The following is a 10,519-nucleotide window of genomic DNA, read 5'->3' as shown; positions in this document are numbered from 1 at the left end:
CCAGAGTCTTCTTTAAATCTTCTTTTTCCTTTTCCGGCACCCCCTGAAATCTGAGAGTCATGTTAGCTTTTTCCATTTGAAGCTGTAACACACGAGTTTCCTGAAGTTTTTGTACTGTTTCCACATCTGTCACTCTTTTCTTCATCTTCTTATTTGCGATATCCATCTCTGTAATTTTTACAGTTGCATGCTCCAATTTCTTCTTCATTTCTGCCAGCTGGCGCTGCTGCAGAGCAAAGTTTTGGTTCAGTGTGGCCAGTTGCTGGTTAATACCACTGAGTTGCTCCATTACTGGCTTCAACATATCCGCTAGCGACTTCATGACGTCTGCTCCCTCATCCGGTCTTGGGCTCTGACTGCCTGGTTTCAGTTTTCACTTTCCTCAGGAAGCCGCCATATTTCACTTTGTTTACACTTCCAAATCGCTATGCCAGAACCCGAAAGACTCGTCGCTCCACTATCGGTACTCAAGTAAGTCTCTCAGAAAAGAATTTGCTGTTTGCTTCCCCCCTTCCCCCTTCACTACGTTAGTCCATTCACACGCTTAGGAGGCATCCCTCCTTACGCACCACTTTTCCCATGGGGGGTACTCCGTTTTAGTAAAAAAAATCTGTTTATGTCGAACTCACGTTCATTATTGGTCATAACTTGACCCCGCTGTCTTCATATGCTATTTCACTCGATCTCCTGCGCTTGTCCCGGTTAGATTGGCTTGTACCCTAAGGTCACCCAGCCGGCCGGACCATCGGGGCGGGGGGGATATTCTCCGGCATCCAGCCGTTGAATAGGCTAACCCTTGAGAGCCCCCTGGCCTGGAACCCTTCACAAGGGCTCCGTGGGGGTGCCACTTGAGGTGGCACCCCTCCAAGCTGAGGGTGTGCTAGTCGCCTCCTTAGACATCGAGGAGAGTGACCGCCATCGCCGATCCACCCACCGGAAGTCACTCCATAGCCTTTCCTCATAGGAAAGGTGCTCCAGCTCCCTAAATCATCTTGGTTGCACTCCTTTGTACTTTATTCCAACTCTGCCATATCCTTCTTGAGGTACGGTGACCAGAACTACACGCAGTATTTCAAATGAGTCTGCACCATAGCTATATGCAAGGGCATTACAATAGCACCCATTTTATTTTCAATCCTTTTCCTAATAATTTCCTGCACAGTTTGCCCTTTTCACTGCTGCCACACAATGGATCAACCTTTTATTTATTTATTTATTTGATTTCTATCCCACCCTCCTCACGTGTGGGCCCGGTCACAACACACAAAATACTAACACAGGTCAGTCAATTTAAAAAAAAACTCTAAGAAAACCATTCCAAATTCCCTAATAAGTGGCAGGTTTTTTTTTTTACATACTATTTTTTCTTTAATAACAGTTTCTACTAATTTATCTGGAACAGATTTAGGCTAACCATCCTATAATTCTCTGGATCCCCTTCAGACCCCTTTTTAAAAATGAGAGTAACATTTGCTATTTTCCAGTCATCTGGCATGGAAGCCAGTTTTGGAAAGAAGTTACATGTTAGTAGATCAACAATTTCACAAATGACATCTTTAAGAACCCTCAGGTGTATGACATCCGGACCTGTTGATGTACTAGTTTTAAATTTTCCTGGTAGTCCTAGAACTTTTGTCTTCACCTCACTTTGACTCTGTTCTATAGATACTCTTTCTCTATAAATACTCTTTTCCCCGATGTTCCATTTGCAGCTTCTGTTTTGCCTTTCTTGTGGTGTTTCCATAGTTGGTACCAGGGTTCCCAGTAAACTGTACTAGCCTGTGCTGGTGCACTAATTTTTACCCCTGAGCATACAGCTTTTTGGCTGAGTGCAGTTCCAGGTCATATTCGGGATGGGGAGGCTTGGCCAGCCTTACACTGCCCCGTTCAAAATGACCACTCACACACAGTTTCTTTGGAAATTAGGTGGATAAAATTGGCCGCAACTTTATTGATTACAACTGTTACAGGCATTGGCACAGCATGGGTCCACTGGATCCGACCTGTCGGCTGACCCTTCTGCCAGCTGAGGTATCCGTTACCCAGCCAGCTGGCATGGGTAGAGCCTGCAGGATGGCAGGTTGTTGGGGTTCACCTGGACACCTGCCCCTGTGTGAACTCCCCTGCCACCTGGTGGTGAGGGCCATCGCTGTTAGTCTCTGCGCTTGCCTGTTCCTTTCAGCCCTCACGTCAAGACCCTTACACGCAGGCCAATTTCCGCCAAACGGATCCAGCCCCATGCTGTCATCACCATGAGACCTGGTCCTGCTGCCGCCAACACCTCTACAGCTGTAGCCAAGAGAGGATGGAATAACGTATCCCTTCTAGCCATATGTCCAAACCCCATGCTGACAGGTGCACCCCATCTGCCCAGAACAAGGCCTCCAGATTGTGGGAGATTTCCGGGTGGTGGATCCACACTCCCCCCATGGACTCAACCGCCCTACCCAGTCTGCCAGACACCTTTCTCCTTGCCACGTCCACTTTTCCAGGATGAGCCGCTCCTCGCCATGACCTCCGTTCCAGCCAATTCGACCAAAAGAAGACTGTGTTGGGAAACACTTCAGGCAAAACGGCCAGGTCAGCCAACACCTGGTGCTCCAGACACACACTGGGTCGTTCCGTCAAATCATTATCTCTCAGTTGGAGCACCAATGCGTCAGGAGGTTGGTATTTGGCCCTGACATGGTCCACCCAGGGCAGAAACGATCTCCACTGCATACCATGCTGGGCCATCCACGTGATGCTCATGGCTGCCTCCAGCCCCAAATCCTTGCCCCAGCCAGATGATGATGCATACAAACCAGCCCAATGAACGATGCTGTGCCCAGAAATCCAGACCTTCTTGCGGTTCTGACCTGGAACGTGGGAGGCAGAGATGCCCTCACTGGCCGTCCTCCAGACGCGGACGCACGTATGCCTTGAAGGCCGTCGAGTGCCACCGCCCAATGGCTCTTATGTGCGCCTCAGACATCCCGAGGCTCGCAGCTGTGGTCGCCGCCCCTAAATGAGTGGGGCCCAAATTCCTTGCTGGGCAAGCCAAAAGCCCCTAGCGCCGCTCTGAACATGCCCGTGAACTGGTACCTGGTCAACAGGGCCCCGTCCCTGTGGATAAGCAAGGGGCCGCCCTTTCGTGGCCGCATCGCTAGGTATGCCTTCGTGGTCTGTACTGGGCATGGCCCCCCAGTCAGGGGTCCCAGATGTAAATTTGCCCCTTTCCCCAATTGATCCGTCTTTGATCTCTTGATAAACAAGGAGACCCCGTCCAGCCCCTTGGAAACATCCCTAACCCCCAAGGGCGTGTTGGTGAATGATTGTCTGGCACCCGCTACCAATTCGCCAACCCTCAGGGCCCCGAAAAAGGCCAACACGAATGCGGCTTTGAACAGTGCGGTTTCATATGGGGACCAACACAATGACGGAAGCTCCCGCAATACCAGCACTAATAATTTAAATGTCAGTGGCCTGCGACAATCTGGGGGCCGTGCTGCTAGCCTCTGCCACCCCTCGACTGCCCTATGACCTTTTTGGCTGAGTGCAGGGTGATGAAATTGTCTCCTGGCTGCTTCCTTTCCCGACACTGCTGTGGTCACAGCTTGCTTTTGCCCAGCTGTCTCAATTGTGGTGGGTGGGAGAGATGCAAAGCCAAGCCTCCCCTCCTTTAGCTAAGGACTCTACCCCTTTTCCTCCTTTGGGGAGAAAGGGAGGGGGAAGGAAAGAGAGAGAGAGAGAGAGTAGGAGTCCCATGGCACCTTTAACAAAGTTTTATTCCAGGTATAAGCTTTCCTGTGGTTTCGAAAACAGGAAGTGGACTTCCAGTTTCGGGGGGGGGGTACTAACTGCCTGAGGCTGTGCTTTATCTCATTTTATCCTTTTACATTTATACTACTCATACCTGTATAATTTCCCCCCTCCTTTTAAGCCCCCATCATGGGTACTTTGTCTCCTGTTGCCTTTTATTGAGCTCTTATAACTCTTTCCTATTATTGACACTTCCTATCTTTGACTAAAATAGTTTAACGGCGGTAACAGTCTCTTTCTCCACTCCCCTCCTTATTAATCAAAGGGGGGGGGAAATCTTACAAAGATGCTGGTCTGTTTTTTGCTTTATATTCTACCTTTTATTAGCTTCTACTCACTTTATTCATGCCAATTTTATAAATTCTATAAATCTACTTTTTAAACTTTACTCATAATTATTCTCATTTAATTATTTTCACTCATCTATTCAATTACATAGGAGCAATAGGGTAGGAGCCATGGGAACACTGCAGGGCTGAGCTGTACCCCTGGAGCGATCTCTTTGTTTCTGCATATATTTTTGTTTTATATTTTCTTTAGTTTTCCCCTTATTTTATTTTAAAGTTTACATATTTGTTTGCTCACTTCCCTATTTGTGTACATTCATGCCATAGCTTGGCTCAATTTCTTCTTTAGTTGCTGCTTTCCCTTTTACATTTTGACTCTTGTCTCAGCTGCAGAGTTTATTTCCTTGTTGACCGCCCTTGCCTGACCTGATTGCACTTAGCTACTTGATCTCTCTTTTTATTCACCTTTTCTCTGCAATACAAATCACCTTCCCTTCCCCTCACTCCTTTTTTTAGGTGCGGTTGAGTGGAGAATAGGCTGAGTGGACTCCTTCACTTAATTTAATTTTACACTTGCCCGAACGAGGAGCTCCTCCTTGGCCTCTCTCAGAGTTTTTGATTTTCTTTCTCCTTTTCGTTCTGCATTGGAGATTTTATATTGAGGTCTTCCTGCTGTTGGAGCAAAGAATAGCTTAAAGGCTTTTAGGGAGGTTTCCTTTTGATTACCAACTTACTCTCAATTAAGTTCTTTCCCTCCCCTCCATTTCCTTCACCAAAGAAAAGAAGATAAGAACTAAACTGCTAACGGGGTGAAGGGGGATTAACTTAATAGCAATTTAGAATGCCTGAGCAAGCAGAGGGTCATTTAATGCAATTTTTCAACATTAGTGTGATTATTATAGCCAGGACTGATACTTTTTCCTTCATTCTACCCGTTCTATTCTGTTTCGTTTTACTTCTAATTTGTTCTCAATTTGCTCTTAATGTGTTTTAAGGTTGAAACTGACGGGGAGTGGGACATCTTTTCATTTACTTCCCCAACACGGGTAGTAATTTTAAAAGTGTTGATTCTAATTTTAACTTTAATTCTAATCATCTCAGTAACAATGATTCTAAATAATGAATTATCTAACGAGATATTTTACATATTTACATAGGGGACACAGAAATCATTTTATAAGGGTTAGAGAGGTTGGTTTTTTTTCTCTCTCTTTCTCAATACGCTTAGAGATTAATTTAATATAGTAGACTCTAATATAATTGAGATAGGGGCCTTTATTACTTTGGTAATCTATTTGTGGATGAATATAGTATCAGGGATATGAGAAATACAAGCTCAAAAATTAATAAAGCTTTCATGTGCACGCACACTTCTTCAGAGGGAAGGGGGATTCTTCTGACAAGCACGCACACACGGTAGGCTTGTTTCCAGTGCTTTCATCACAACAGACTTAGGTCCAAGGTATTCCATAGGTCTTAACTTCTGTGTGAGCATTCTACCCTACTGAGTTCTCTTCCCTCTCCAAACCCTCCCCAGGCTCCATCCCCAAGTCTCCCACCCCAGAGTTGGCAAACATATGCTTAGACTATATGGGCTATTTGACAAGATGCAAATTTGAACACTGAGTAGTATCTGAATTAGACTCTTCTTTGACTTTTCCAGATAGAGTAAGTGATGATGCCCAGTGATTGTTCTTCTCTGAAGGCATTTCACAATCTATATTACTCCTGTGATCATTTTAAAAAATAGTCGATGACAGTTATCAAAATGTATTTTAAGTAGTTCAGCTACTCTTTAGATATAATCTTAATGAGAGCCTTTTGTACCCTTAAAGCAACTTTCTTGTCTTGATTTTAAATTGCATGTATCAACCAAGGATCAAAGAAATAAAGTCGATATGGCCTAATCCAAAAAGATTAGGAATTAGAAAACCATTGGGGTCTTACTGTGTTCAATTCAGATTTCTCATTTTGAGTACCATAATAGGGACTGAACTGGTCTCTGTGCAAACAACTTCTAAAGTTACCAAGAGGTCAGGAAGGAGGGAGGAACCCTTCCAACTGAATGCAGGGAGCTCTATGCAAATAGTCAATGAGAGAAATTTCAGTGCATCCTTTTGCTGTTGTAGTGAGCAAGTGAGATTTCTCTAATAATGATATTTAGCATTCATATAGGGCTTTCAGTGTTCAAATTTGTCATATAATTGCAATCATAATCCTTACAACAGCCCTGCAAAGTAGGCTCACTCACAACTTTAAGGCTAGTAGGCAGCCCCATAGCCAGAAATTCTGGGTTGGTGGGGCATGGGGAAATTTTGTGGGACAGCAGGGGAGGGGAAGGGGGGAGGGAGGGGGATGGAGAGGGTTGGCCACATGCCTTCCCTGAATTCCAAGCAGTGATTTTGCCGCTTAGAGATCAAATATGGGCAGCCTCCCACAAAACAAATCAGACAGCATCCCATACTGTGTGCGCTACTTCTGAAATTGTGGGGTGACCTCCAGAAACCATTTGTAGGGCAGGGCAGGCCTTCATTGAGTGCCAGGGAGGGGTGGGGACAGTGTGGGATGTGTGCTGATTGGGTGTATATTCAGCTGTATCCTAAGCTACTTGGGTTCCCAAGGGCGTGGCCGCAGCTAAGTAAGGAGCAGTGAACAGGGATTTACCATGGTCGTCAATGGGCAGCACCACCATTTTTGCCAGTGCAATTTTGTGCCTGTTCTTGGGGGCGTTCTCATGCTGAAAGTGCTTAGGGAGCCGACTGGCTGGTGTCATGCCCCCTGGCACACCCACATTTCTGCCAGCATGGGGGTTCATGCCATTACTTTGCAGTGCCGCTAGTGTCCTCCACTAGCATAAATGCCCCTTACACCAGCGTATCTCTGAGCTACACCAGAGTAGAGGTCAGTTCCCTATTCCAAATCCCCCCCCCCAGTTGGCTCTAATGGTATGCAGGTTTCATGTGTCACTTGAAACATTATTGCATATAACCAGCACTTACAGAGCCCTTTGTAGGCATTTTGTGAGTTTTTATTTTCCCCTGGTCCCTATTGGAAGTATGAGTTAATTTCAGGTGTTAAATGTTTCCATGACATATTTATGGAACATAATATGCACGACAGATAACAACTATTTGTTTAATTGTTTTCTGCTTTCTAGGTCTGGAACTCCTATTTCAGTTTATCAGTTTTGTTTATAAACCAGCCCAGTCTCCAGATGGAAAATGTTACTCCAGCCAAGCGTAAAAAGATTCTGGATAAGTAAGAACATACTCAATGAGTTTTTATCTATTTCACTCATTATTTCTTACAGATTACAAGAACTGAAAAAATATGGAAAATCTTAGATAACATAAAATGCAGTCTAGCTGTTGAAATACTAATATTGTCTCTTAAAGAAAGCTTATGAATGCCTAATTTAAATTAAACTATCGCCTTGCTACATTTCATACATGTAATGGAATAATATCTGTGCCCTCTGTTCCAGATATGGGGATATGCGTGTAATGATGGCATACGAACTGTTCAGCATGTGGCAGAATCTTGGTATGACAGTCTTCCAGATTTTTCAATGTTTTTTTTAAATTTAATTATGAAATAGTATGCAGTTGGTGCAGTCTCATATGCAGAAACATCTCTTGACCTTACTTAAGCATTACATCTGCCTATCCCATAAAACTCATTGCATTTATGCTATGAATTATAATTTCTCCAAGTATAATATCTCCTATTTTATTTATATAACACATGATCTTGTGTTGGGAGTGTCTGTTAAATCTGTAATTTTTATAAAATATCAGAACATACTAAATCAGACAGGCAATTAGCCACCAGCTATTTATGTGCTGCTTGTTGTTGTTATTGCATTTATGCTATGAATTATAATTTCTCCAAGTATAATATCTCCTATTTTATTTATATAACACATGATCTTGTGTTGGGAGTGTCTGTTAAATCTGTAATTTTTATAAAATATCAGAACATACTAAATCAGACAGGCAATTAGCCACCAGCTATTTATGTGCTGCTTGTTGTTGTTTTTTTAAAATATATTTTTATTGGTTTTTTCAGTACAATGCTGTTAAGTCCAGCGCTTAACAATGAGTCAGAGAGTGATTTCAGCAAAACTCAGGTTTATTCAGCTCGATAATCAACTTCTCCAACACGGTACAACTCCTCGTAGGGCGAACAGCTTGTCCATTTCAGCTGCTCGGTATTTAAACATTCCGGGCTAATGTAGCCACACCTACTATACATATTTCAACCTATCAGGTTGATCGCATAACAGACCAATCATAAGCTTTCCCGCTTACATACAGTTCAAATGTGATTGGCCACAAAGTCTTCGGCGCGAATCCCTGCCGAAGCCTGAAGCTTAACATAGCTTCTCTATGGGGATGATTTCACATTCATCCTAGCATATTCAGGGCAGCATCTGAATACACTACAAATGCATACACCTATAATATGTTTTACATACACGATTCATTCAGTTATTACCATATATGAATGTTTCTAAACAGCAACACAATCACCCAGCAATTACCTTTTCCTTCTTATTCCATCATAAACTAGAACAATTTTTCCCATACATGCATCCAGTAATAGTGTTTTTTAATTTTCTTTATCCACTTTATTTGTTAAGACAGTCCACTCTCTAATTTTCCACTTAGTCCAATACTAACATTTATCCTACCATTTAGATTTTTATAACATTTTAAATTAACTTGCTTTTATTCTATTTTAATTTTTTATTTCTTTTTAAATCCTGATATTTACCTCCCACCTATTCCAGTCAGGATTGTTTTTTACTGTCATTTCTTCTCAAGAAAAGGCAAAAAGTGTATTATCAATATTTTAAATTCCTTTGTAAGGGGGCCAATGATCTACACCTTATATATACATTCCCACATTACATATACCTTGCCACCTACATATATTAATTATATCAAAACATTTTATACCAATAGATAACTAAATAAAAATTCGATCTCCAAGTTTCCATACCTTCACCTTAACCTACGTCAATTTACTCAAACCTTCAAGGTCACAATATAAATAAATATAAATAAATTCATATAATTTGATTTCATTTAATTTCCTAACAGCATTTCATACCATCACCTTTAATTCTCTCCATTAACAGTTATCCTTAGGTCTTACTTTCTGAAATCAATTTATTCTGATCTTCAGTGCATAAAAATCAGTATATATATAAATTCATTTAACCTATATTGATTATATCATTTCCTTTTAGGCCAAACCATCTATAGATAACTAAATACATCACCCAAAATTTCATACTATCACCCTTAGACTACATCAATTTACTCAGGTCTTCAAAATCACAATATGAATAATTATAAATAAATTCATGTAATTTGATTTCATTAGATTTCCTAACAACATTTCATGCCATCACCTTTAAATCTCTCCATTAGCACTTAAACCTCGGTCCTATCTTCTAAAATCAATTTATTCTAATCTACACAATTCATATCAGACACCTATACTCAACCTCTGACTTTCCCTAAATTCTGTAACCTAAATCAATCTACTCCGATCTAAACAGTCCATAAAAATCAACATATATATAAGTGCATATAATTTATTTTGCCTTCTATACACCAGTAATTTTCCTATCCGCAGTAGCATATCTACATGTTCTTTTCCTTTGCACAAATGGTAATTCATTTCCAGTCTCTCCTCAATGTTTTTTGAAACAACCTGTCTCCATAATTTCCTGAACCTTTGAATCTTGCACACATTTCGGTCTCGTCTTCCCCTTTTCCATTTTTTCTTCACTTTAAACATCGTTCCTTCTCCTTTTGTCTTCTCTCTCTTCAACTTGCTCCCATTAATTATTTCCTCATTATTCCTTTGTGCCGATGTATATTCCAACTCCACTTCCTCCTTTTCTTGCTCCACCTCCAAAGTCTGTTCCACACTCTCCGGAATCTGAATACAGTTTTCAACAGTCTCGGTATTCTCAAATAATATAGGGGGTTCATGTAAGCTTGCAAATGCTGCCTTAAATCCCTCTTTAATGCCCTCCTGAATTCCTTCTTTTAAAGCCTTTAGAAATTGCTCCATCATTTCTCCAACCAGTTCCTTCTCTAATTCATCTCCCCTTTCGGACACCATTTTCACACAGTTCAAGTCTCAGTAGTCCTGTCCCAAGAACACAACACTTTTTCCCCCGATAGAAAGCAGAAAAAGTATATATATACTTAGCTCCAGGGCTCTAGTCGGGGGGGAGCTCTCAGGTACGGAGCTCCGGAAGAGAACCTCTAGGGGGCGGGGCGGTCACGTGGTGAAGCCCCGCCCCCTTCTTTACCCCGCCCTCTGCTTCGATCCTCATTCCGTTTGGGAATGAGGATGAAGCAGGAGGGTAAGTAGCCGGGCCTTCTGACACACTTCCGGTGATGTCAGGG

At 42.3% G+C, this 10,519-nt stretch overlaps 1 protein-coding gene across 1 annotated transcript in view; it reads left to right on the top strand.

The window, feature by feature from the left end:
- The window catches only part of DOCK3 (dedicator of cytokinesis 3), a gene marked incomplete at its 5' end in the record, with an annotated part of 323,062 nt that overhangs the window by 226,787 nt on the left and 85,756 nt on the right, over window positions 1-10,519 (top strand). Inside the window, 2 exons of the mRNA XM_015424016.1 lie at window positions 7,246-7,346; window positions 7,573-7,631. Coding sequence (XP_015279502.1) covers window positions 7,246-7,346; window positions 7,573-7,631 — 160 coding nt within the window. The remainder of the gene's footprint in view (window positions 1-7,245; window positions 7,347-7,572; window positions 7,632-10,519) is intronic.

This window comes from Gekko japonicus, unplaced genomic scaffold (genome assembly GCF_001447785.1).
Source record: "Gekko japonicus isolate JY-2015 unplaced genomic scaffold, Gekko_japonicus_V1.1 scaffold477, whole genome shotgun sequence".
Lineage (NCBI taxonomy): Eukaryota > Metazoa > Chordata > Lepidosauria > Squamata > Gekkonidae > Gekko > Gekko japonicus.
The sequence above is the reverse complement of the archived record's forward strand: the minus strand, read 5'-3'. Positions and strand labels throughout refer to the sequence as shown.